This window comes from Aquarana catesbeiana, linkage group LG03 (assembly GCF_042186555.1).
Source record: "Aquarana catesbeiana isolate 2022-GZ linkage group LG03, ASM4218655v1, whole genome shotgun sequence".
Classification (NCBI taxonomy): domain Eukaryota; kingdom Metazoa; phylum Chordata; class Amphibia; order Anura; family Ranidae; genus Aquarana; species Aquarana catesbeiana.
In genome coordinates, this window is record NC_133326.1 from 222,749,358 (window position 1) to 222,774,526 (window position 25,169).

The following is a 25,169-nucleotide window of genomic DNA, read 5'->3' on the forward strand; positions in this document are numbered from 1 at the left end:
TTTTTACATCATAGAATGGGGTGCCTTGGCTAGGAAAGGCTGAGGCTCCCTATATTGGGAGTTCCTTGAGTCTATAAGATATAAATACATGTTTGACTTTCCACAACCAATATAGAAATCCGTTGGTGGAAGGTCAGTCTCAGCATTGTGAGGCATGTCATTGTACACAGTGGTGTGTGTGTGTGGAGAAGTCCTGGGAGAAGCCGGGATTGTAGGGCGAGTTATTCCTAGCAGTGCGCTCCTGGTTATCAAATATCTTGGAGGAACCAACAATAAGCGGGCAGGCGTAGTGCGCATGCGCCCGGCGGTCCTTTCCCAGCTCGGACTGTCTGCTGAGATCTCTGCAAAACACAAGAGGCTCCGCGAGTCCAGGAAGAGCAGTGCGGGGCCCTCCACTCCTCATGTCACTAATGTGGCCCCTCATACTCCTCCCAGGGGCCACACAGCACTGCGACCTCAAGTAAGTGCAGTTGTCGGGAAGTTTGTGGAGTTGTGTGGAGCTGTCATAGCGGAGGGAGGAATGCGGAGTGTGTTGTGTGCTGTGTAATGAATGAGTGTTCGGTGACACACAGCTGCATGGACACAAATGGCTGCAGGTCACAGCCCCAGACTGGAGGAAGGAGCACATTCCCAGGATCCACACTGTACATTCATAGCACTGAGAGGACACAGACAGGACAGCACTGAGAGCCCATCCCTGACAGCATAGCACTGACAGCACATCACTGACAGCACAGCACTGAGAGCTCATCACTGACAGCACAGCACTGACAGCACAGCACTGACAGCACAGCACTGAGAGCTCATCACTGACAGCACAGCACTGAGAGCACATCACTGACAGCACAGCACTGGGAGCTCATCACTGACAGCACAGCACTGAGATCACATCACTGACAGCACATCACTGACAGCACAGCACTGACAGCACAGCACTGAGAGCTCATCACTGACAGCACAGCACTGAGAGCACATCACTGACAGCACAGCACTGACAGCACAGCACTGAGAGCTCATCACTGACAGCACAGCACTGAGAGCACAGCACTGAGAGCCCATCCCTGACAGCACAGCACTGACAGCACAGCACTGAGAGCTCATCACTGACAGCACAGCACTGACAGCACAGCACTGAGAGCTCATCACTGACAGCACAGCACTGAGAGCACAGCACTGAGAGCCCATCACTGACAGCACAGCACTGACAGCACATCACTGACAGCACATCACTGACAGCACAGCACTGAGAGCACATCACTGACAGCACAGCACTGACAGCACAGCACTGAAATCACATCACTGACAGCATAGCACTGAGAGCACATCACTGACAGCACAGCACTGAGAGCACAGCACTGAGAGCACATCACTGACAGCACAGCACTGAGAGCACATCACTGACAGCACAGCACTAAGAGCACATCACTGACAGAATAGCACTGAGAGCACATCACTGACAGTACAGCACTGAGAGAATATCACTGACAGCACATCACTGACAGCACAGCACTGAGAGCTCATCACTGACAGCACAGCACTGAGAGCACATCACTGACAGCACAGCACTGAGAGCACATCACTGACAGCACAGCACTGAGATCACATCACTGACAGCACAGCACTGAGATCACATCACTGACAGTACAGCACTGAGAGCACATCACTGACAGCACAGTACTGAAATCACATCACTGACAGCATAGCACTGACAGCACAGCACTGAGAGCACATCACTGACAGCACAGCACTGAGAGCACATCACTGACAGCACAGCACTGAGATCACATCACTGACAGAATAGCACTGAGAGCACATCACTGACAGCATAGCACTGAGAGCACATCACTGACAGCATAGGACTGAGAGCACATCACTGACAGCATAGGACTGAGAGCACATCACTGAATGTATAGCACTGAGAGCACATCACTGGGGGGCATTCACTGTGCACTGTCTGTGTGATGTGTGGGAACATCTAGAACTGCAGTGTGTGTCAGTCCTACTACTGCACTTTGGTACCCTTGTGATTTCTGTCACATTGTATCAGCAGACTGCCCTGGTATTGGATACATTGTTCCTTATCTAGACAAAACTACAGCTAATCTCAGCTTTAACTACTTGCTGTCTGAGGGCAATTTAGACAATTTTCACATACAGTACATGTAAAACCAGCCTTTATTTTTTTATTTTTTTTTGCTAGAAAATTACTTAGAACCCCCAAACACAATCTATTTTCTGGCAGCAGGGGCCCTGGAGAATAAAATGGTGGCTTCTGCAATTTTTTATGTCACGCAATATTTGAACAGTCATTTAACAAACATAAATTTTCAGGAAAAAATATTCAATGCATTTTAGTGCACATCAACCCACTATAACACCTACTTCTGTAAAATATAAAAGATGGAGGTCAATTCACTAAGGCTCCATTCCCGAATCACGGGAAAATGCGGAATGCGTTTGCGATGCCATTATTTCTTAATTGCACCCCAAACATGGGGTGATTTTGCTGTGATTATCGAGCGGCAAATCGCGATATAATCGTGGAGAAAATCGCTGACAGCACTGAGATCACATCATTGACAGCACAGCACTGAGAGCACATCACTGACAGCACAGCACTAAGATCACATCACTGACAGCACAGCACTGAGATCACATCACTGACAGCACAGCACTAAGATCACATCACTGACAGGACAGCACAGCACTGAGATCACATCTCTGACAGCACAGCACTAAGATCACATCACTGACAGCACAGCACTAAGATCACATCACTGACAGGACAGCACAGCACTGAGATCACTTCACTGACAGCACAGCACTAAGATCACATCACTGACAGGACAGCACAGCACTGAGATCACTTCACTGACAGGACAGCACAGCACTGAGATCACATCGCTGACAGCACAGCACTGAGATCACATCACTGACAGCATAGCACTGGGATCACATCACTGACAGCACAGCACTGAAATCACATCACTGACAGCACAGCCCTGAAATCACATCACTGACAGCACAGCACTGAGATCACATCACTGACAGCACATTACTAACAGCACAGCACTAAGAGCACAACACTGACAGCACAGCATTGAGAACACATCACTGACAGCATAGCACTGAGATCACATTACTGACAGAACATCACTGACAGCATAGCACTGAGATCACATCACTGACAGCACAGCACTAAGATCACATCACTGACAGGACAGCACAGCACTGAGATCACTTCACTGACAGCACAGCACTAAGATCACATCACTGACAGGACAGCACAGCACTGAGATCACATCACTGACAGCATAGCACTGAGATCACATCACTGACAGCACAGCACTGAAATCACATCACTGACAGCACAGCACTGAAATCACATCACTGACAGCACAGCACTGAGATCACATCACTGACAGCACAGCACTGAGATCACATCACTGACAGCACAGCACTGAAATCACATCACTGACAGCACAGCACTGAAATCACATCACTGACAGCACAGCACTGAGATCACATCACTGACAGCACATTACTAACAGCACAGCACTAAGAGCACATCACTGAGAGCACAGCACTTAGATCACAACACTGACAGCACAGCATTGAGAGCACATCACTGACAGCATAGCACTGAGATCACATTACTGACAGCACATCACTGACAGCATAGCACTGAGAGCATAGCACTGAGAGCACATCGCTGACAGCACAGCACTGAGATCACATCACCGAGAGCACATGACTGACAGCATAGCACTGAGAGCACATCACTGACAGCATAGCACTGAGAGCACAGCACTGAGAGCACAGCACTGACAGCATAGCACTGAAATCACATCACTGAGAGCACAGCAGTGAGATCACATCACTGACAGCATAGGACTGAGCACATCACTAACAGCATAGCACTGAGATCACATCACTGACAGCACAGCACTGAGAGCACATCACTGACAGCATCACTGAGAGCACATCACTGAAAGTATAGCGAGCACATCACTGACAGCATAGCACTGACAGCACATCACTGACAGCACAGCACTGAGATCACAGCACTAAGAGCACATCACTGACAGCACATCACTGACAGCACAGCACTGAGAGCACAGCACTGAGAGCACAGCACTGACAGCATAGCACTGAAATCACATCACTGAGAGCACAGCAGTGAGATCACATCACTGACAGCATAGGACTGAGCACATCACTAACAGCATAGCACTGAGATCACATCACTGACAGCACAGCACTGAGAGCACATCACTGACAGCATCACTGAGAGCACATCACTGAAAGTATAGCGAGCACATCACTGACAGCATAGCACTGAGATCACATCACTGACAGCACAGCACTGAGAGCACATCACTGACAGCATCACTGAGAGCACATCACTGAAAGTATAGCGAGCACATCACTGACAGCATAGCACTGACAGCACATCACTGACAGCACAGCACTGAGATCACAGCACTAAGAGCACATCACTGACAGCACATCACTGACAGCACAGCACTGAGAGCTCATCACTGACAGCATAGGAATGAGAGCACATCACTGAAAGTATAGTGAGCACATCACTGACAGCATATCACTAATGCCCCGTACACACGGTCGGATTTTCCGACGGAAAATGTGTGATAGGACCTTGTTGTCGGAAATTCCGATCGTGTGTAGGCTCCATCACACATTTTCCATCGGATTTTCCGACACACAAAGTTTGAGAGCAGGATATAAAATTTTCCGACAACAAAATCCGTTGTCGGAAATTCCGATCGTGTGTACACAAATCCGACGGACAAAGTGCCACGCATGCTCAGAATAAATAAAGAGATGAAAGCTATTGGCCACTGCCCTGTTTATAGTCCCGACGTACATGTTTTACGTCACCGCGTTCAGAACGATCGGATTTTCCGACAACTTTGTGTGACCGTGTGTATGCAAGACAAGTTTGAGCCAACATCCGTCGGAAAAAATCCTAGGATTTTGTTGTCGGAATGTCCGAACAAAGTCCGACCGTGTGTACAGGGCATAAGAGTACATCACTGACAGCATAGCACTAAGAGTACATCACTGACAGCATAGTGAGCACATCACTGAAAGTATAGCACTGAGAGTGCAGCACTGGGGGGCATTCACTGTGCACTGTCTGTGTGATGTGTAAAACCAGCCTTTAATTTTTTTTTGCTAGAAAATTACTTTGAACCCCCAAACAATCTATTTTCTGGCAGCAGAGGCCCGGGAGAATAAAATGGTGGCTGCTGCAATTTTTTATGTTATGCAATATTTGAACAGTCATTTATCAAACGCAAATTTTCAGGAAAAAATATTAAATGCATTTTAGTGCACATCAACCCACTATAACACCTACTTCTTTAAAATATAAAAGATGGAGGTCAATTCACTAAGGCTCCATTCCCGAATCGTGGGAAAACGCGGAATGCGTTTGGGATGCCATTATTTATTAATGGCACCCCAAACATGGGGCGATTTTGCTGCGATTATCGAGCAGCAAATTGCGATATAATCGTGGCGAAAATCGCAACTGCAAACGCTCCTGGCTCTGTGCCAAGATTTGGTACATGAGCTTCTGGAGTGTTTTTGGAGTGGAGGGAGGCCCATTCATATGAATAGTGCCGCTCCAAAAAAACAAAATAAAAGCTAAACAAAAAAACAGGCGGCTGCAGATCGTCCAAGTGTGAATGGAGCCTTAAGGTTACCACATTGTTACCGTATTTAATACAAAATTCTCAATTCTTAATGAATTGCACATTTCTGAATGATTTACTGCATGCGTTATTTACCACAATTTTCAGCAGTTATTTAACTCTTAGTGAATTGACTCCATGATATGCCGAGTAAATAGATACCAAACATGTCAAGATTTACAATTTTACACCCACGTGAAATGGCGACTAACCACGGTACCTAAATATCTGCATAGACAACGCTTTAAAAGCCTTTACTGGGTATCAGTTTATTATTATTATTATTATACAGATTTTATATAGCGCCAACAGTTTGCGCAGCACTTTACAACATGAGGGCAGACAGTACACTTACATTACAATTTGGTTCAAGAGGAATCAGAGGGCCCTGCTCATTAGAGCTTACAATCTAAAAATTTAGAATGAAATGTGAGCTCCGATGCTAGAATTATTTTCCCACTCTGATATTTGCAGTGATACTTCATATGTGTGGTGTGATCACTGTTTACATACCTATGTGGGACCTACATGCACGTTTGCATTTGCACAGGGTGCGCTTTAATTTAAAAAAATATATATATATTTTTTTTTTTTTACACGTTCTAATTTTTTTTTAATTATTATTTAAAAGAGGAGTGTGGGATTTAGAAAAAGCAAGCATACTTACTCACCTCTATCATCCCAGCATCGCTGTGAAACAGCAGCTGTCCCTCACCAGCCCTAAGACAAGGGACTGAGCGATCACATGACTGCTGATTGTTTAGTTCTCGGTCTGCTCTGAGCAGAGACTGTCTTCCCCTCCAGCGCTCACTGGAGCACTGGGCTGTGGAGGGGGCGGGAGGGGCTGGCTCATGCTCTCAGCTGAGAGAGCCTTGTGGCTTCATTCATTTTTTTTCCCATCCAGTCCAGATCCATCCAGTAACACACTTACTGTCTTAGCTCCTATTCACACCAGTGCAACTTCAGTTTCAACATGCGATTTCCAGATTGCACCTGAAGTCGCACCTAATGTATTTCTATGGCTCTGTCTTAATAGCTGCAACTTGAAGTGGTGTGTTTTGAAAAGTAGTTAATGTATTACTTTTTTCCGACTTCCGTGTGATTTATCTATTATAGACTCTAATGTAAATCGCCCTGAAGTCACGCCTGTGTTCATATCAGCGTGACTTTGAGCCATTTTTCACCTTATTTTTTAACCCTTTTTTTACTGGTATATTTGTTCACAAAACAAAAGCAGCGGGTTCCCCGCTGACAGTTGCATGTAAACAGATTTGCCCACAAATTTAAAATTGAGAAAAAAAACTGTGTGGGGGTCTCCCCCCAATCCTTACCAGACCCTTAGGGTCTGGTATTGATTTTAAGAGGAACCCCCACACTAAAATTTTAAATTGAGAAAAAAGAATTGCGTGGGGCCCCCTAAAATCTATACCAGACCCTTAGGCTGCTCGCTCATCCCCCCTTTCCTGGTCTGCCAGGCTGCTTGCTCGGGGGACCCCCATGCAGTTTTTATTTCTAATTTTTTAATTGCCAGCAATTGTGCTAGAAGGAAAAGGAATTATATCTCACGCTGTACTGTTTTAATTGGACATAGCCAAGTCACAGTACATTGAAATTGCCAGAAATCGCATTGAGCACCACTTTGAAGCCGCACCCGGTGTGAACAGGGGCTTAAAGTATCTCTAGTCCATTAGGGGAGCAAGGGATGATACCTTTGGACAGCAGCACTGTCAATATGGGGAGAAGATAGTGTTTGCAGAGGTGGTTGCACCGCAGGTGATCGCTGGCTGTCTGAACAGGCATTAATAGTTGTGGTCTCTGACAGCCTGTCATTGCAGTGTACAGTCTCAGCAGTCGCAGCTATTCGCTCGCAGCTGTCAAACTTTGCAGAAAGAGATCAGTAGCTTTCTGCTGCTGGGGTTTACTCCATGGAAAAACACGCCATGCTAATGGAGCCTTATGGTGGCCATATACACCATTAAATGATAAATGTCTTTTCTGATCGATCTCTCCCAACAATCCATCTATTTGGCACACACAGGGAAGTGGAGTTGGATTGACAGTTGGAAGTTTTAAATGTAAGTTTCCAATTGCCTCTGTTTCCACCATGCAACCTCATATCCTGAATGAGTGAACTACCTTCCAGTTTATGATCAAATTATTTCAGTGCTGCTGAGTGATTCAAAACGATCAATAATTTTCCGTCCTGGTTGATCATATTAGTTTGATTGGACCTATCTATATTGGTCCAAAGAGAAGTTATTTCTAATCTGAATGAGTTGTTTTGATCAAATGGCACATCAATCTGATAATAAAATGTAAGTGTACATGGGCACCATTACATTACCTCCAACAGATTTAATCTGGCCATACACTAGCAGAGTTTTGTTAGAAAACTTTAGTTTTACCAACGCTTTTTCAATTTTCTAATGGTTATTGGCTTTTAAATGGATGTTTATTTTCAACCACAGTGACAAGAAAATTCAAAAAAGTAGGACGGAAAATATTTCTTGAACAAACAAATTATTAACTATGTGAAGAAAAACAACTGTAATTTCATACCGTGCTAAAGCATTAAAAAATAAATATATAATCATATATTTATAATGACTATCAAGTGAATATAATATAAACAGAAAAGTCCAATGATCCACCACTGATTAGTTAGACCCACATAAAGTGCTGGTAATTCTTCTATACATCAAATGTGACAGTGTAGAAGACATATATGGCTAATGTTTCCAGTGCATCTCCTTCCACCAACTGGTAAATGTCCTACTTACCAGACGAAATTGACACCCATGACAGGTAGTCAAAAACAGCAAGAAAATAGGATGTCTAATGGACATGGCTTCAAAAAGACAAGAACAGAAGCTCCTCATAGTGCAGTACTATTTAGAAAATTTGTTAAAAATATACAGGTTGCACTTACATAAGCATAAGATAAAATCATGTTTTGTAAAATGGCAGGTACACCAACAGCATTCCACCTTCGTTCCAACAAGTGGCAGAAGTGAAGTGGCACGTATCATGGGATCCAACATGTTTCGTCAGCAACATCTGACGTCATCAGGGCTCATGGTTTGTTCACTAATAAGAATTTTCGTATGTTTGTTCAAAGATCTGCTAGTGTATGGCCAGCTTTGCATTGGCTTGAAAAACAAATAGAAGCTGAACTCCAGCTAACACGTCAGCGGATCTTTACTGCATCTAATTACCACAAACCAAAAACACTATTTAATTAATTCTTAATATTTAAAGCAAACTCCTTCCATCCAGCCATGTCTACATGATTTATTTTTGCTGAGAAATCACTTTGAAAAACACACCCTAGCATTCTGGCTGTTGCAATCTTGAGTAAGGGAAGATGATTCATTTGGCATTTACTTCCTGGAATCCATCTGCCCTTAGCTCATGCATGCAGGCAGAAGGGTGTGACTAATGGAGTAAACCACTCCTCCTCTCCTGAAGACTCTTTGTCAAGTCTGTAGTGTGAGGCCGGGTTGCTGAGAGGGCGTCCCTTGCGGCTGAATGCAGCGCGTCCCTGGATTTGATGCAGGGGATGCGATGCACAGAGGTGCACGGGTTGCCAGGAATACTGCAAGCTGGCTGGTTGGCTGTAAGAAGCCAGAGTGTGTTGTGGCAGCCGTGCGGAGAGAAGTCTTGAGCAGTAACAGCAGGGTAAACCAGGAACAGGGTCCGCAGCCAGGCCAGGGATCAGATACCAGAAGACAGTCCGAGAGAGGTACAGGAACAAGCCGGGTCATACACGGAGGGCAGAAGATCGGAGAGTAGTCAGCCAAGCCAGGGTCAGAGCGAGGAGATAAACAGGAACACAGGTCAAGCCAAGCAGAGGTCAAGCAGGGGTCTTCAGAGTATACAAGGCACAGGTACACAGGAGTTGTTTGATAATCCAGCAAACTGCAAGTGTCAGTGGCAGGTTTAAATAGGCCGGGGGGTATGCCCACAAGATCAGGGCGTGCGCGCGCAGCGGGGCGCACAGACTGCCGTGGTCTGGCTGTCAGGCATCTGTGTGCGTGCAGGCGCAGGGAAACTCGCCTGGCGTCACCATGACGGTTACTGGCGGAATTGCCCACAACACGGCCATTTCACTGACACTGTTGCAGTTTATGACATCATTTGTCTACGCTTGCAAACCAGAAAGTAACTGAAGAAATGTAACAAAAAAGTTAAAAACAAGTAAATATACTTTACTTTCCTATCTATTTACTAATGCTAGCAGCATGAGGATTTGAAATATTCATTGTTGATTGAGACAGTAAAGTTCTGCTTTAACAAGCAGTTACATCAACAGCATAGTTGCCGACATTCTCGAAAAAATTTTAAGGAAATTTTTTGTCTGTAGGCGGACTCTTATTTTAATTGGGGGGGGGGGGGGCATTTGTTTGTAGGCATGGCCTAGTACGAGGAACATGGGCGTGGTTTCAATTATGCTAATAATGGACGTGGCTTAAAGGGAGCATGGTTAAATAGAGTCTTAGATGACTTACATAGTGGAGAACATAGTAATATATAGGGAAAGAAAAGGAGAAAGAAGGAGGGATGGAGGGAGAAAGAAGAAAGAGAGAGGGATAGATAGAAAGAAGGAGGGGTAGAGACACTCCGCTCCTGCCTACTAGATACAGGTTTCATGCACTTTGTTCTACATGAATTTAAATACTATTCAGTCATAAACCACTTCTGTTCTGCTGTGCCTCACCTCATTCAGTAGTGCGGCTCCACAGCAGCTCCATCCAGATGGCCAATAATAGACGGGGACCCATTGGCTAGGACACAGTGCAGCCCCCCTGCTGGCTGTTACATCCCTCCCTGTCTCCTCATCACCTACTCCCGACTCCCAGCCCACCCAGATTACTATGTGGGTGGTGCCGGGTGACGGCAGAGTGGTGCAACTTTTTTTTAGGGGGGATCGGACACTCTGGGCCAGTACAAAACCAATTTTTCGGGATTCTGCTCGGGGCAGCCTCAGCCTGGGACATGGGGCTGAAATCCATGAATATCCCAGCAAAATCGTGACTGTTGCAACTGTACAACAGTTTTTTTTTTAAAGGGTTTACATAATTAACTAAAAGCTGATCATTGTAAGGACCCCTGTCAGTTACTGGCTGGATCACCAGGTGGAAACATAGGAAAATAGCGTAATGCCGTTGGAAAAACCATCCAAGATTTTTCCGATGGAATTCCGCTCAAGCTTGGCTTGCATACACACGGTCACACGACCATCAAGAACGCGGTGACGTACAACACTACGACGAGCCAAGAAAATGAAGTTCAATGCTTCAGGGCATGCGTTGAATTGTTTCCGAGCATGCGTAGTAATTTTGCGCGTCGGAATTGCTACAGACGATCAGAATTTCCGACCGAAAAATAGAGAACCTGCTCTCAATCTTTTGCTGGCGGGAATTCCGCCAGCAAAAGTCCGATGGAGCATACACACGGTCGCATTTTCCGACCAAAAGCTCTCATCTGTCTTTTGCTGGCCGAATTTCTGATCGTGTGTACGGGGCATTAGGCCTCGTTTGCACTCGCTTTTGCTTTTGAAGAGCGATCCGCATTGTGATTGCTTCCCAGAGAACATATGAGGGGTATATGAGGGGCCTGTTTAAACCTCTCAAATGCTGGATATAAAACACTGCAGCCGCGTGCGTTGTGCATGCTTGCGGGGCAGTTGCAGCGTAGCCCCATGGCTTGAATGGGTTATGTTCAGCAGGCGATAGTGCCCACAGAACAAGACAGGAGGGATATTAGCTGCTGTGGTTGTGGAGCATGGCAGCAGCTAAAGGAGGAACGGTTAAGGGACAGTAAAACCTTGGTGTTTAATATCCCCACCGCAAGTGTAAAAAAAGCCCTAACAATACAGCCACCACATCTAAGAATTGGTGAGCTGCTATTTATTACATGAATACAGTAGCTCTGAACCCCAGCTGGGTGACATTTAGTTTACTAAATCACTATGTATTTATAAAGAAGAGAATGTGACATTTCTAAACATTCACTGCCATTTAAACACGTGGAGCTGGGTGGGTTCTCTAGCACTCAATGTTTGTGAATGTCACATTCTTTGCTTTATAAATAGACCCGTATGTGTCATAAAACATCTGTCAAGCTTTATTGTCATGTATTATTGTCAGTCAGTGTTAACTGCCATTTCATTTTTTGCATCTCAGGCTGTATTTACACCTGGGCATGAGTGTTTACAGGTGATTTGGGATCATTTTTGCACGTTTTTGGGAAGCTAGTTACTAGAAGGGGAAGGTTTTTTTAGGTTTGAAAAACACTAATTTTCAGCATGTTTCGTTCTCTCCCATTGAAATCTATGGGACCAGAAACACCCCATTCTGCTTCAAAATATCTCATGTACCTTTTTGAGCTTCTGGCATTGAGCTACAGCAGCCTGAGCTCTCAAATGTGAACAAGAACAATTTAAAAGGGTGGGTTGTTGAATGTTGTGGAGCTTTAAGGTTCGAGGGCTCAGTGATGCTGATTTCCTCTAGCTTGTTTCAGCTACTTCCGAGCTAAATGTATTCACTCCAGATTCACCTCTTGGTCTGAGCCCAGTCACAAGTGTGACCTTTGCGACCCTAGTAGTTCCACCACCGATGTCCATAGTTTTTTATTTTTTAATTAATTAATTTATTTACCATTTTATTCTATATGAATTATTATTATTTTTTTACACTTTTTATTTTTTATCATTTTTTTACATAGTTTTTAGGACCCCCGTTGGGGATCTTTGGTGAAATATCAGGGGTCTAAACAGACCCCTGATGTCTCACTTTTGAGACAGAGAAATGGACTAAGGACAGATTCATCAGTCACTTTGGCTGCAGCCTCAGCTTTACAGAATGAATGAACAGGAATAGCTCTGTATAGAGCTTCCTGTTCATTCACAAAGTGAGGCATAGTAAACACAGTTTACTATGCCCCACCTATGAATATATGCTTTCTATCCTGACATATCCCCCAAGGGGGGGTAGGGCAGGGTTGCACACAGGGGCCCTGGGCAGCAGGACAGGGATAGAGAAGCAGCAGGAGCAGCATGTGGAGGACTTAATGCCCTCCATTTCCCTCCAACAGCCACTGAATGTCTGCGGGAGGGCGAGGAAGAGAAGCGGGACTTCAGCAGCTACATGGAGGGATCAGTTCCTCTACATGCCGCAGCCCCCCTATCCAGGTGTACAGGTGGGCCACACGGGCATGGGGCCAGGTCGCAATGGCAACCCCTGTATGTAGGTCCCTGTTATGTGTGTCTTCACAGCCACTTGTAGTCTCCACAGGGGCTCATGTGACAGGGTGACAACATCAGTACCGTTGGGAGACAGTTGTCAGAAAAAGTGCCTAAACAATGGCTATTTGGCAAGATTTCCAGGTATTATTTTAGTGAAAGCTTGAAAACAACTTTTGAGATTACAATAACATGTTAAAATTAGAGCTGCACAATTAATCATTTAAAAAAAACACGATCTCGAGTCCACCCCCCTCCCGATCCAAATTAGCCATTTCTGTGATTCTATGTAAACCATGCAGAGCTGAGCTGTCAAAAAAAAAGCCAACAAATGTTTATCAACATTCCTCAGCGCTGAGAGATAGAGAAGAGATACAAAGTATCTTTTAATTCTTTTAGAGATCAAAGGAATTAACTTCTATCTGTAGATGCATGCAATCCGATTCCTGCACCATTTCACAGTTCGCACTGCGATCTGTGAACCGATCTGGGGGGGGGGGGTCATTAACTTTACATTGACACCCCCAGCGGATCTCAGTGTGAACCACTGTGCGATTCAGGTGCGAAGCGAGAACCCGCACTGGATTTGCAGGGTTCCCGCATCGCACCGGTGTGAACCAAGCCTAAAAGATTTTAGTGATTGGGTCTAGATCTATTGTATTAATGTATCAACAGTGTAATCAATAGTTTCCATGAAAGGAATAGTGTATTTTCTGTTACCTGTACTTTATGTATAACTAAATTAACCAAGCTGGATTGTAGAGTAGTTATTTCAAGATCATAAATATTGCAGGATTCTGACAAGCCTATTGACTTGCCATGATAGTGGTGTTTATCTGGAGTTGTGTTATCTACATGGTTTCCTCTTTCCTCTACACTCATTTTATAAGTGAGGACTCCAGACGTGCTGCCAGGCAGGGATTGTTGTAGCGAGGAATAAAGCTGCCCATACACTAGTAGAATGTTGTTCCAAATGTTTTAAGATCGTTTGTTCAATTTCCAAATTATTATTAGGATCCAATCATTTATGACTGTTGTGAAGGAGCAGAATGAAAAATCTTTCTTGAATGAGCAAATTTCTAACTCCTCATGCACACTGGATGTTTTACAGCTGCTCCTAGGGGCGTTTGGCATTTTTTTTTCCCTGCCTCTATACGTCCTGGCATGTTGGTCCATGTTACCATGCACACATAGGCGTTTAGAGGCAGAAAAAAAAATGCCAGTGCATCCAAGAGCAGCAGAGTTTTGGCAGAAAAAACGCTTGATGCGTTAAAGAGAGTTAATTCATTTCAATGGGCAGAATAAATTATTATTATGGCCAATTAAATGAATTAATGCCCAAGCGCTTGACTAGCCTAAACTCATTACAAAAGTTTACAGGCATCAAGTGTTTTTTTTTTTTTTGCCAAAACTGCTGCCAGGAGAAAAAGAGTTGCCCAATGCCGCGTACACACGAGCAGAATTTCCGACAGAAAGAGTCCGATGGGAGCTTTTCATCGTATATTCTGACCGTGTGTATGCCCCATCGGACTTTTTCTGTCGAAAATTCAGACGGACTTAGATAGAGAACATGTTCTATATTTTTCCGACAGAACCAATTCCTATCGGAAAAAACGCTCGTCCGACGCACTAAAAACGACGCATGCTCTGAAGCAAGTAGGAGACGGAAGCTATTGGCTACTGGCTATTGAACTTTGGTTTTCTAGTCCCGTCATACGTGTTGTACATCACCGCATTCTGGACGGTCGGAATTTGGTGTGATCGTGTGTACGCAAGACAGCTTGAGCGGAATTCCGTCGGAACTCCGTCAGAAAAACCTGCAGAGTTTATTCGACGGCAAAACCGGTCGTGTGTACAGAGCATTACAGTGTGTGAGGTTTTTTTCCAAAATCAAATGTTAAAGAGAAACAACATTTTTAAAGTACTTTCGAATGACATTCATCAGATCTTCGAGTGTACTGAGAAGTTTCATCCGAATGTTCATTTGAAAGTCTACTAGTGTATTACCAGCCTATGTTTGCCTTGAGTACTATTTCATGTGTTTCTTTATGTGTACTGTAAACCACAATGTATAGTATAGTATGTGCACTGTAAACCACAATTTGAGTATACTATGTGCACTGTAAACCACAATGTATAGTATAGTATGTGCACTATAAGCCACAATTTATAGTATAGTGTGTGCACTGTAAACCACAATGTATAGTATAGTATGTGCACGGTAAGCCACAATTTATAATATAGTATGTGCACTGTAATCCACAATTTGAGTATACTATGTGCACTGTAAACCACAATGTATAGTATAGTATGTGCACTGTAAACCACAATATATAGTATAGCATGTGCACTGTAAACCACAATGTATAGTATAGTATGTGCACGGTAAGATACAATGTATAGTATAGTATGTGCACTGTAAACCACAATTTATAGTATACTATGTGTACTGTAAACCACAATGTATAGTATAGTATGTGCACTATAAGCCACAATTTATAGTATAGTATGTGCACTGTAAGATACATTGTATAGTATAGTATGTGCACGGTAAGATACAATGTATAGTATAGTATGTGCACTGTAAGATACAATATATAGTATAGTATGTGCATTGTAAGCCACAATGTATAGTATAGCATGTGCACTGTAAACCACAATGTATAGTATAGCATGTGCACTGTAAGATACAATGTATAGTATAGTTTCTGTGCTGTAAGATACAATGTATAGTATAGTATGTGCACTGTAAGATACAATGTATAGTATAGTATGTGCACTGTAAACCACAATGTATAGTATAGTATGTGCACGGTAAGCCACAATGTATAGTATAGTATGTGCACTGTAAACCACAATGTATAGTATAGTATGTGCACTGTAAACCACAATATATAATATAGCATGTGCACTGTAAACCACAATGTATAGTATAGTATGTGCACGGTAAGATACAATGTATAGTATAGTATGTGCACTGTAAACCACAATTTATAGTATACTATGTGTACTGTAAACCACAATGTATAGTATAGTATGTGCACTATAAGCCACAATTTATAGTATAGTATGTGCACTGTAAGATACATTGTATGGTATAGTATGTGCACGGTAAGATACAGTGCATAGTATAGTATGTGCACTGTAAACCACAATGTATAGTATAGTATGTGCACGGTAAGCCACAATGTATAGTATAGTATGTGCACTGTAAACCACAATGTATAGTATAGTATGTGCACTGTAAACCACAATATATAATATAGCATGTGCACTGTAAACCACAATGTATAGTATAGTATGTGCACGGTAAGATACAATGTATAGTATAGTATGTGCACTGTAAACCACAATTTATAGTATACTATGTGCACTGTAAACCACAATTTATAGTATACTATGTGTACTGTAAACCACAATGTATAGTATAGTATGTGCACTATAAGCCACAATTTATAGTATAGTATGTGCACTGTAAGATACATTGTATAGTATAGTATGTGCACTGTAAACCACAATGTATAGTATAGTATGTGCATGGTAAGCCACAATGCATAGTATAGTATGTGCACTGTAAACCACAATGTATAGTATAGTATGTGCACAGTAAGCCACAATATATAGTATACTACGTGCACTGTAAACCACAATGTATAGTATAGTATGTGCACTGTAAACCACAATATATAGTATAGCATGTGCACTGTAAACCACAATGTATAGTATAGTATGTGCATGGTAAGATACAATGTATAGTATAGTATGTGCACTGTAAGATACAATATATAGTATAGTATGTACATTGTAAGCCACAATGTATAGTATAGTATGTGCACTGTAAACCACAATATATAGTATAGTATGTGCACTGTAAACCACAATGTATAGTATAGCATGTGCACTGTAAGATACAATGTATAGTATAGTATCTGTGCTGTAAGATACAATATATAGTATAGTATGTGCACTGTAAACCACAATATATAGTATAGTATGTGCATTGTAAACCACAATGTATAGTATAGCATGTGCACTGTAAGATACAATATATAGTATATTATGTGCATTGTAAGCCACAATGTATAGTATAGTATGTGCACTGTAAACCACAATATATAGTGTAGTATGTGCACTGTAAACCACAATGTATAGTATAGTATGTGCATTGTAAACCACAATGTATAGTATAGCATGTGCACTGTAAGATACAATGTATAGTATAGTATGTGCACTGTAAACCACAATATATAGTATAGTATGTGCATTGTACACCACAATGTATAGTATAGTATGTGCACTGTAAGATACAATATATAGTATAGTATGTGCATTGTAAGCCACAATGTATAGTATGTGCACTGTAAACCACAATATATAGTGTAGTATGTGCACTGTAAACCACAATGTATAGTATAGTATAGTATGTGCATTGTAAACCACAATGTATAGTATAGCATGTGCACTGTAAGATACAATGTATAGTATAGTATGTGCACTGTAAGATTCAATGTATAGTATAGTATATGCACTATAAGATACAATGTATAGTATAGTATGTGCACTGTAAGATACAATGTATAGTATAGTATGTGCACTGTAAGATTCAATGTATAGTATAGTATATGCACTATAAGATACAATGTATAGTATAGTATGTGCACTGTAAGATACAATGTATAGTATAGTATGTGCACTGTAAGCCACAACATATAGTATACTAAGTGCACTGTAAACCACAATGTATAGTATAGTATGTGCACTGTAAGATACAATGTATAGTATAGTATGTGCACTGTAAGCCACAATGTATAGTATATACTCTGTGCATGTGTAGACCACAATGTATAGTATAGTATGTACACTGTAAACAACAATGTATAGTATAGTATGTACACTGTAAACAACAATGTATAGTATAGTATGTGCACTGTAAACAACAATGTATAGTATAGTATGTGCACTGTAAACCACAATGTATAGTATGTGCACTGTAAACCACAATGTATAGTATAGTATGTGCACTGTAAACCACAATGTATAGTATAGTATGTGCACGGTAAGCCACAATATATAGTATATTATGTGCACTGTAAACCACAATGTATAGTATAGTATGTGCACTGTTAACCACAATGTATAGTATGTGCACTGTAAACCACAATGTATAGTATAGTATGTGCACTGTAAGATACAATGTATAGTATAGCATGTGCACTGCAAACCACAATATATAGTATAGTATGTGCACTGTAAACAACAATGTATAGTATAGTATGTGCACTGTTAACCACAATGTATAGTATGTGCACTGTAAACCACAATGTATAGTATAGTATGTGCACTGTAAGATACAATGTATAGTATAGCATGTGCACTGCAAACCACAATATATAGTATAGTATGTGCACTGTAAACCACAATGTATAGTATAGTATGTGCACTGTAAGATACAATGTATAGTATAGTATCTGTGCTGTAAGATACAATGTATACTATAGTATGTGCATTGTAAACCACAATGTATAGTATAGCATGTGCACTGTAAACCACAATGTATAGTATAGTATGTGCACTGTAAGATACAATGTATAGTATAGTATGTGCACTGTAAGATACAATGTATAGTATAGTATAAGCACTGTAAACCACAATATATAGTATAGTATGTGCACTGTAAACCACAATGTATAGTATAGTATGTGCACTGTAAGATACAATGTATAGTATAGTATAAGCACTGTAAACCACAATATATAGTATAGTATGTGCACTGTAAACCACAATGTATAGTATAGTATGTGCACTGTAAGATACAATGTATAGTATAGTATGTGCACGGTAAGATACAATGTATAGTATAGTATGTGCACTGTAAGATACAATGTATAGTATAGTATGTGCACGGTAAGATACAATGTATAGTATAGTATGTGCACTGTAAGCCACAACATATAGTATAGTAAGTGCACTGTAAACCACAATGTATAGTATAGTATGTGCACTGTAAACCACAATGTATAGTATAGTATGTGCACTGTAAACCAAAATATATAGTATAGTATGTGCACTGTAAACCACAATGTATAGTATAGTATGTGCACTGTAAACCACAATGTATAGTATAGTATGTGCACTGTAAGATACAATGTATAGTATAGTATGTGCACTGTAAGATACAATGTATAGTATAGTATGTGCACTGTAAGATACAATGTATAGTATAGTATGTGCACTGTAAACCAAAATATATAGTATAGTATGTGCACTGTAAACCACAATGTATAGTATAGTATGTGCACTGTAAGATACAATGTATAGTATAGTATGTGCATGGTATGATACAATATATAGTATAGTATGTGCACTGTAAGATACAATGTATAGTATTTTATTTATTTATTTATTTCAGGTACTTATATAGCGCCGTCAATTTACGCAGCGCTTTACATATACATTGTACATTCACATCAGTCCCTACCGTCAAGGAGCTTACAATCTAAGGTCCCTAACTCACATTCATACATACTAGGGACAATTTAGACAGGATCCAATTAACCTACCAGCATGTCTTTGGAGTGTATAGTATAGTATAGTATGTGCACTGTAAACCACAATGTATAGTATAGTATGTGCACTGTAAGATACAATGTATAGTATAGTATAAGCACTGTAAACCACAATGTATAGTATAGTATGTGCACTGTAAGATACAATGTATAGTATAGTATGTGCACTGTAAGATACAATGTATAGTATAGTATAAGCACTGTAAGATACAATGTATAGTATAGTATGATATTAAAGGCAATTTTTTAATTCTTTTAAATAACAAACATGTTATACTTACCTGCTCTGTGCAGTGGATTTGCACAGAGCATCCCCGATCCTCCTCTTCTCAGGTCCCCTGCCGACGCTCTTGTCCCCTTCCTACTGCCGAGTGCCCCCAGAACAAGCAGCTTGCAGCTTGCTTCTGAGCCGCAGCTCTGCGTGTCCACTCATACACAGAGCCGCGTCTTGGCTTTGCCCCCTTTCTCTCTTCATTGTCTCTCTGGCTGTGATTGATAGCAGTGGCAGCCAATGGCTGCCACTGCTGTCTTAGCCAATGAGGAGGGGGAGGCCCAGGAGTCTCTAGGACACATCGTTGGATCACGATGGGACCTTGGTAAGTATTAGACAACACAAGATATTTGGGGGGTGCACACCCTAAAAGATGCATTAAAGATGGTGCAGCCCCTAAGACCTTACAGTAGAAGAAAATATTACAGCGCACACATGCAAAAAAGACATTTACCTCCAGCAAAGCTAGTTTAAAACACCTAAACATTTTCAAAAAAAAATTATCAAAAAAATATGGGGATTTGGTCACACCATATTGCTATATGGTGCTAAGCTCACCTAATGCGACAAAGTACCCCATGATTAGTAGGTCCTACACTATCCATAGATTGGGAGATCCTGCTTCTCTAAACCATGAGAGCAATACACTCTTATAAAATGGGAGAATCTTGAGGTCTCCACCCATGACACAAGTGGACACTAATGAGAGGTACTTAATGAGGGAGTGGGGTGCTCCTCACCCAAAGGGATTTGGTCAGAATCCATACAATAGACAAACAAGATATTTGGGGGGCACACCCTAAAAGATGCATTAAAGATGGTACAGCCATAAGACCGTACAGTGGTGAGGAGCACCCCACTCCCTCATTAAGTACCTCTCATTAGTGTCCACTTGTGTCATGGGTGGAGACCTCAAGATTCTCCCATTTTAGAAGAGTGTATCGCTCTCATGGTTTAGAGAAGCAGGATCTCCCAATCTATGGATAGTGTAGGACCCACTAATCATGGGGTACTTTGTCGCAGTAAGTGGGCTTAGCACCATATAGCAATATGGTCTGACCATGTGTGCGCTGTAATATTTTCTTCTTGGTAAGTATTAGGGCGGGCAGGAGCTGCACAGAGGAGGTTTTTTACCTTGAGCCTTTACAACCACTTTAACATCTAGGGGCGATCAAGGGGTTAACTGTGTGCCTAAGATTGTATAATTGCGTGTTGCTTTTTTCTATAATAAATATCCCAAAAAAACGTAAAAAAACAAATTTCTTCATCAGTTCAGGCCAATATGTATTCTTCTACATATTTTTGGTATAAAAAAAAATCACATTAACCGTACATTGACTGATTTGTGCAAAAGTTATAGCGTCTACAAAATAGGGAATAGATATATGGCATTTTTTTTATTTTTTATTTTTTACTAGTAATGGCTGTGATCAGTGATTTTTAAAGGTACTGCAACATTGCGGTGGACAGATCGGACACTTTTGACACTTTTTTGGGACCATTGACATTAATACAGCGATCAGTGCTATAAAAATGCATTGATTACTGTGTAAATGTCAGTGGCAGGGAAGGAGTTAACACTAGGGGGCGATCAAGGGGTTAAGTGTGTTCCCTGGGAGGTGTTTCTAACTGTGGGGGGAGGAGACTGACTGGGAGTAGAGAGAGATTGCTGTTCCTAATCACTACGAACAGACGATCATGCTCTACTCCCCTGAAAGAACGGGGATCTGTTTGTTTACATTGACAGATCCCCGTTCTGCCTCTCTGTAGAGCAATCGCTGGTGGCCGGTAGACATTGCGGCCACCGGCCACGCCCATCAGCTTCCCCGCCGTGCAGCGGGCGCACGCCTGCTATAGCTGACGTACAGCTACGGCGATTCGCGAGAATGAGCCGACCTGCCACAGTATGACAGCGGCTGGTTGGCAAGCAGTTAAAACTGAATATCCTGAGCCTAAAGCCCGTCTCAAGACAAAAAATTTATGTCACATCCTCCTCTATGAGCCAAGCTAATATTCTGGCCTTGGGTCTGGACATTTTCCTTGCTCTTTGTCTTCTTGGGCACTGGTCCTTTTATCACCTCCATAAGTTCTCTTGCCTCTGGAGCCTATGAGAGAGGAGCGGGCTCCTGGAAGTGTTGTTTCCACCAATAGGAGGTGTCCACATCATGCAGGCACAAGTCAGGCAAGAAGGGTAAATACAGGAAGGCCGAAGGATTGCGATAGGTTTTAATTTTTTCATACCAGCAATCCAATCAGGAGTTGGCTACAAAGGGGACATTCACTTCAGAATATCCCTTTGCCTCATTGTATCCCTTTTTCTTCCCTAACACTAAATCTCATTCCCTTGTACTACTTAATTTCATCTTCTTCCTCCTTCCCCCTTCCAACAAATTAAAACATTTTTTAGGAGGGGTACCTTTTTTTGCAGAGCACAGCTAATGCTTACACCTTTCTCATCTAGGCTTGAATGTTATTCTTCCTGCCCAAAACCTGGGATGCTCACATCACTCATTCCAGGAGGTTCTAGGCTATGGAGAACACCCTGCACATGTGCAGTGGAGCATCCTCAGGTGACCCAGAAGAGGCACCTCACTTTCTGATGATGTCAGAGAGGAAGAACCGGGTGTGCAGCAGCTTTTGGCAGATCACAGTAGGACATTGCTGGATTTGCTGGACGGGCGAGTATTCTAATGTAAATCAACCCATTCCCCATTAACCCCTGGGGAATAGAAGTTTCTTTATATCTTAAAAAGCAATATTTTTATTTTTTGTTTTTTGCTTTTATTTACTTCTTTCATATTTAACGGTCCAGCTTGCCCCCTGCCTTCTTTCTCGCCTAAGTCAGCTCGCTCCTGCAGCCTGCTGGGATTCTACATAAAATATCCCAGGTGGCATCAGCGGAGGAATACAGCTCTGAAAGAGGAAAGACCCAGCAACATGTCATGGGGGGGCTGGCTGCAAAAACCCTTCAGTGACAGCCAGCTCCTGTTGACGTCAGAGAAGAGGAAGGTGGTAGGGCACCTAGTATGCAGCATGGATTGGCGGATCACAACAGATCAACACTGGATTTGCCGGGTGTGTGAGTATATTTATTAAGGATAACCCAGCATTATGGGTTTAAATAGAAAAAGAAAGTGGGGGGGGGGCAAAGTTCCTCAAAAGGTTCCTCAAAAGGTCAGAACATGTACAGCATAATTGTAGACAATGTGATAATCAAAGGCTGCTAAGTGTGCAATCATTATACTGATTACTTTGGAAATTAGCCTATTATACATGTACGTTCATTATTTCATATTCTTTAATGTTTTTCTAGTCCAGACTGACATTAGGAGCATATGGTGGATGTGTTATGTTTTAGACAATTACCGTATCTTGGGTTTTTTTTTTTTTAGCTGTCACCTGTTGCGTGAAATGAATCACTAAATAAATACAATCCTATTTTTCTGCTGAGTTGCTGGATGCCAGGATTAATGTTATAATATTATATTAGTGTCACTCTGGGTGCAGACGCGTTTTGAATAATTGTCTGCAGGATCATGCTGCAGAGCAGAGTGGTCTGATATCAGGTGGGCTCTATGCTGTACTCTACAAAAATGTTAAGTGTTTGAAAAACTTCCGAACTGCTGATATTCCATTGCTGATTACTTGGCAATAGCAGCATGAATAATAACAGTAAAAGCAGTTTCTGCTGCATTTCTGATTCACTTTAAGTGCATTGGCTGAACCACCTGCTGTAGCCTCTTGCATGTATTCGTTTCTAACAGAGCCAACAAATTCCAAAATTGACATTATCTACCTCATACCAAATTAGGCCGGTGTTAAAGCTAAACTCCTGGATAAACAAATATTGTCTAAATGCAAGAGGCATACGTATTTTTATGTGAATCTAAACCTAGGTGCACACTAATGCTGCTGCATAATTATGTGTTTTTCAGTGCATTTTTGCACATTTTTTGCACGTGTTTTTGAATTGTTTTTATGCTTCATGCATTTTTTGAAGGATGAGGAGATTGGTTGTTAAGCACCTAATCTTGCCAAAAAAATCACCAAGAACATGCCTAAACAGCATATACATGCATTTTTTCAAGTGCTCCCATTGAAGTCTACGGGGTCAAAAACGCACCAAAAGAAGCAAACAGGCTCTATAGAGAATAATACAGTATGATTTCCATTGTTATGCATTGCAGTGCAATGGCAGATGCAGCAGAACTCACACTATTGTGAACAGGGCTTAAAGTAGAACTATAGGCAACAGGTTTTGGATTGAGAAAGGGAGGGCTATAACCCCTGTCAATTTTTTTTCCATCTGTGGTCCATTGGGAAGATTTACTATCACTTCCTGTCCCTTAGCCAAAACAGGAAGTGAGAGGAAATCCCTGCAAATTAAAGCAGTATTAAACCCAAAAGCAAACATTTATTTTCTATTAGATAAACATTTTTTAAATATCTTTTAGACCCCAGATCTCTCCTCTACCCTCAAAAGCACCTGATCAAACCAAGATTGGTTTGATCAGATGCTTTACACGCTGTTAACGGCTTGTAAACAACAGCCCAAATGCAAAAGTACTGAATTCCTCTTCTAGCAAGCGGACAGAGTGGTTGCAGCCATCCCGGGCTCCCCGATAGCACTAGAGAGCCTGGGAATGGCAGCGGGAGGGGGAGTGGCCTCCTTCCGCACCCTGTAGAAGTGATTGGGCAGCTGGGCCAAGCATGTCTCCTGACCTAAACCCTATCAAGCATCTGTGGGGCATCCTCAAACAGATGGTGGAGGAGCGCAAGGTCTCTAACTCCACCAGCTCCGTGATGTCGTCATGGAGGAGTGGAAGAGGGCTCCAGTGGCAACCTGTGAAGCTCTGGTGAACTCCATGCCCAAGAGGGTTAAAGCAGTGCTGGAAAATAATGGTGACCACACAAAATATTGACACTTTGGGCCCAATTTTGAAATTTTCTTTTAGGGGTGTACTCACTTTTGTTGCCAGCGGTTTAGACATTAATGGCTGTGTGTTGAGTTATTTTGAGGGGACAGCAAATTTACACTGTTATACAAGCTGTACACTCACTACTTTACATTGTAGCAAAGTGTCATTTCTTCCTTGTTGCCACATGAAAAGATATAATAAAATATTTACAAAAATGCGAGGGGTGTACTTACTTTTGTGAGATACTGTATGCAAAATTGATTATAAAAAAAATAGTGTTCAAAATCAAATATAAAGTGCTAGTGCAAATAACAAATGATAAATACTGTATATATACAATATATCTAGAAATATATATAAAAAAGTCCCAACTCATATATCCTTATAGTAAATCCTCGTAGCGCTCAATGGAAAGTGCTTTGTGTCTATTTTTATTTAAATCTTCAACTA

General features: G+C 41.8%; 1 protein-coding gene across 3 annotated transcripts in view; it reads left to right on the forward strand.

The window, feature by feature from the left end:
* The first annotated feature begins 257 nt into the window (after window positions 1-257).
* Window positions 258-25,169, forward strand: part of TSPAN12 (tetraspanin 12) — a 315,531-nt gene continuing 290,619 nt past the window's right edge. For 2 of the 3 annotated variants that reach the window (XM_073619812.1, XM_073619814.1), the window contains exons 1-2: window positions 258-460; window positions 8,688-8,798. In XM_073619812.1, the coding sequence (XP_073475913.1) occupies window positions 296-460; window positions 8,688-8,798 (276 nt within the window). In that variant the 5' untranslated portion in view covers window positions 258-295. The remainder of the gene's footprint in view (window positions 461-8,687; window positions 8,799-25,169) is intronic. The other variant, XM_073619815.1, reaches the window with a different exon arrangement.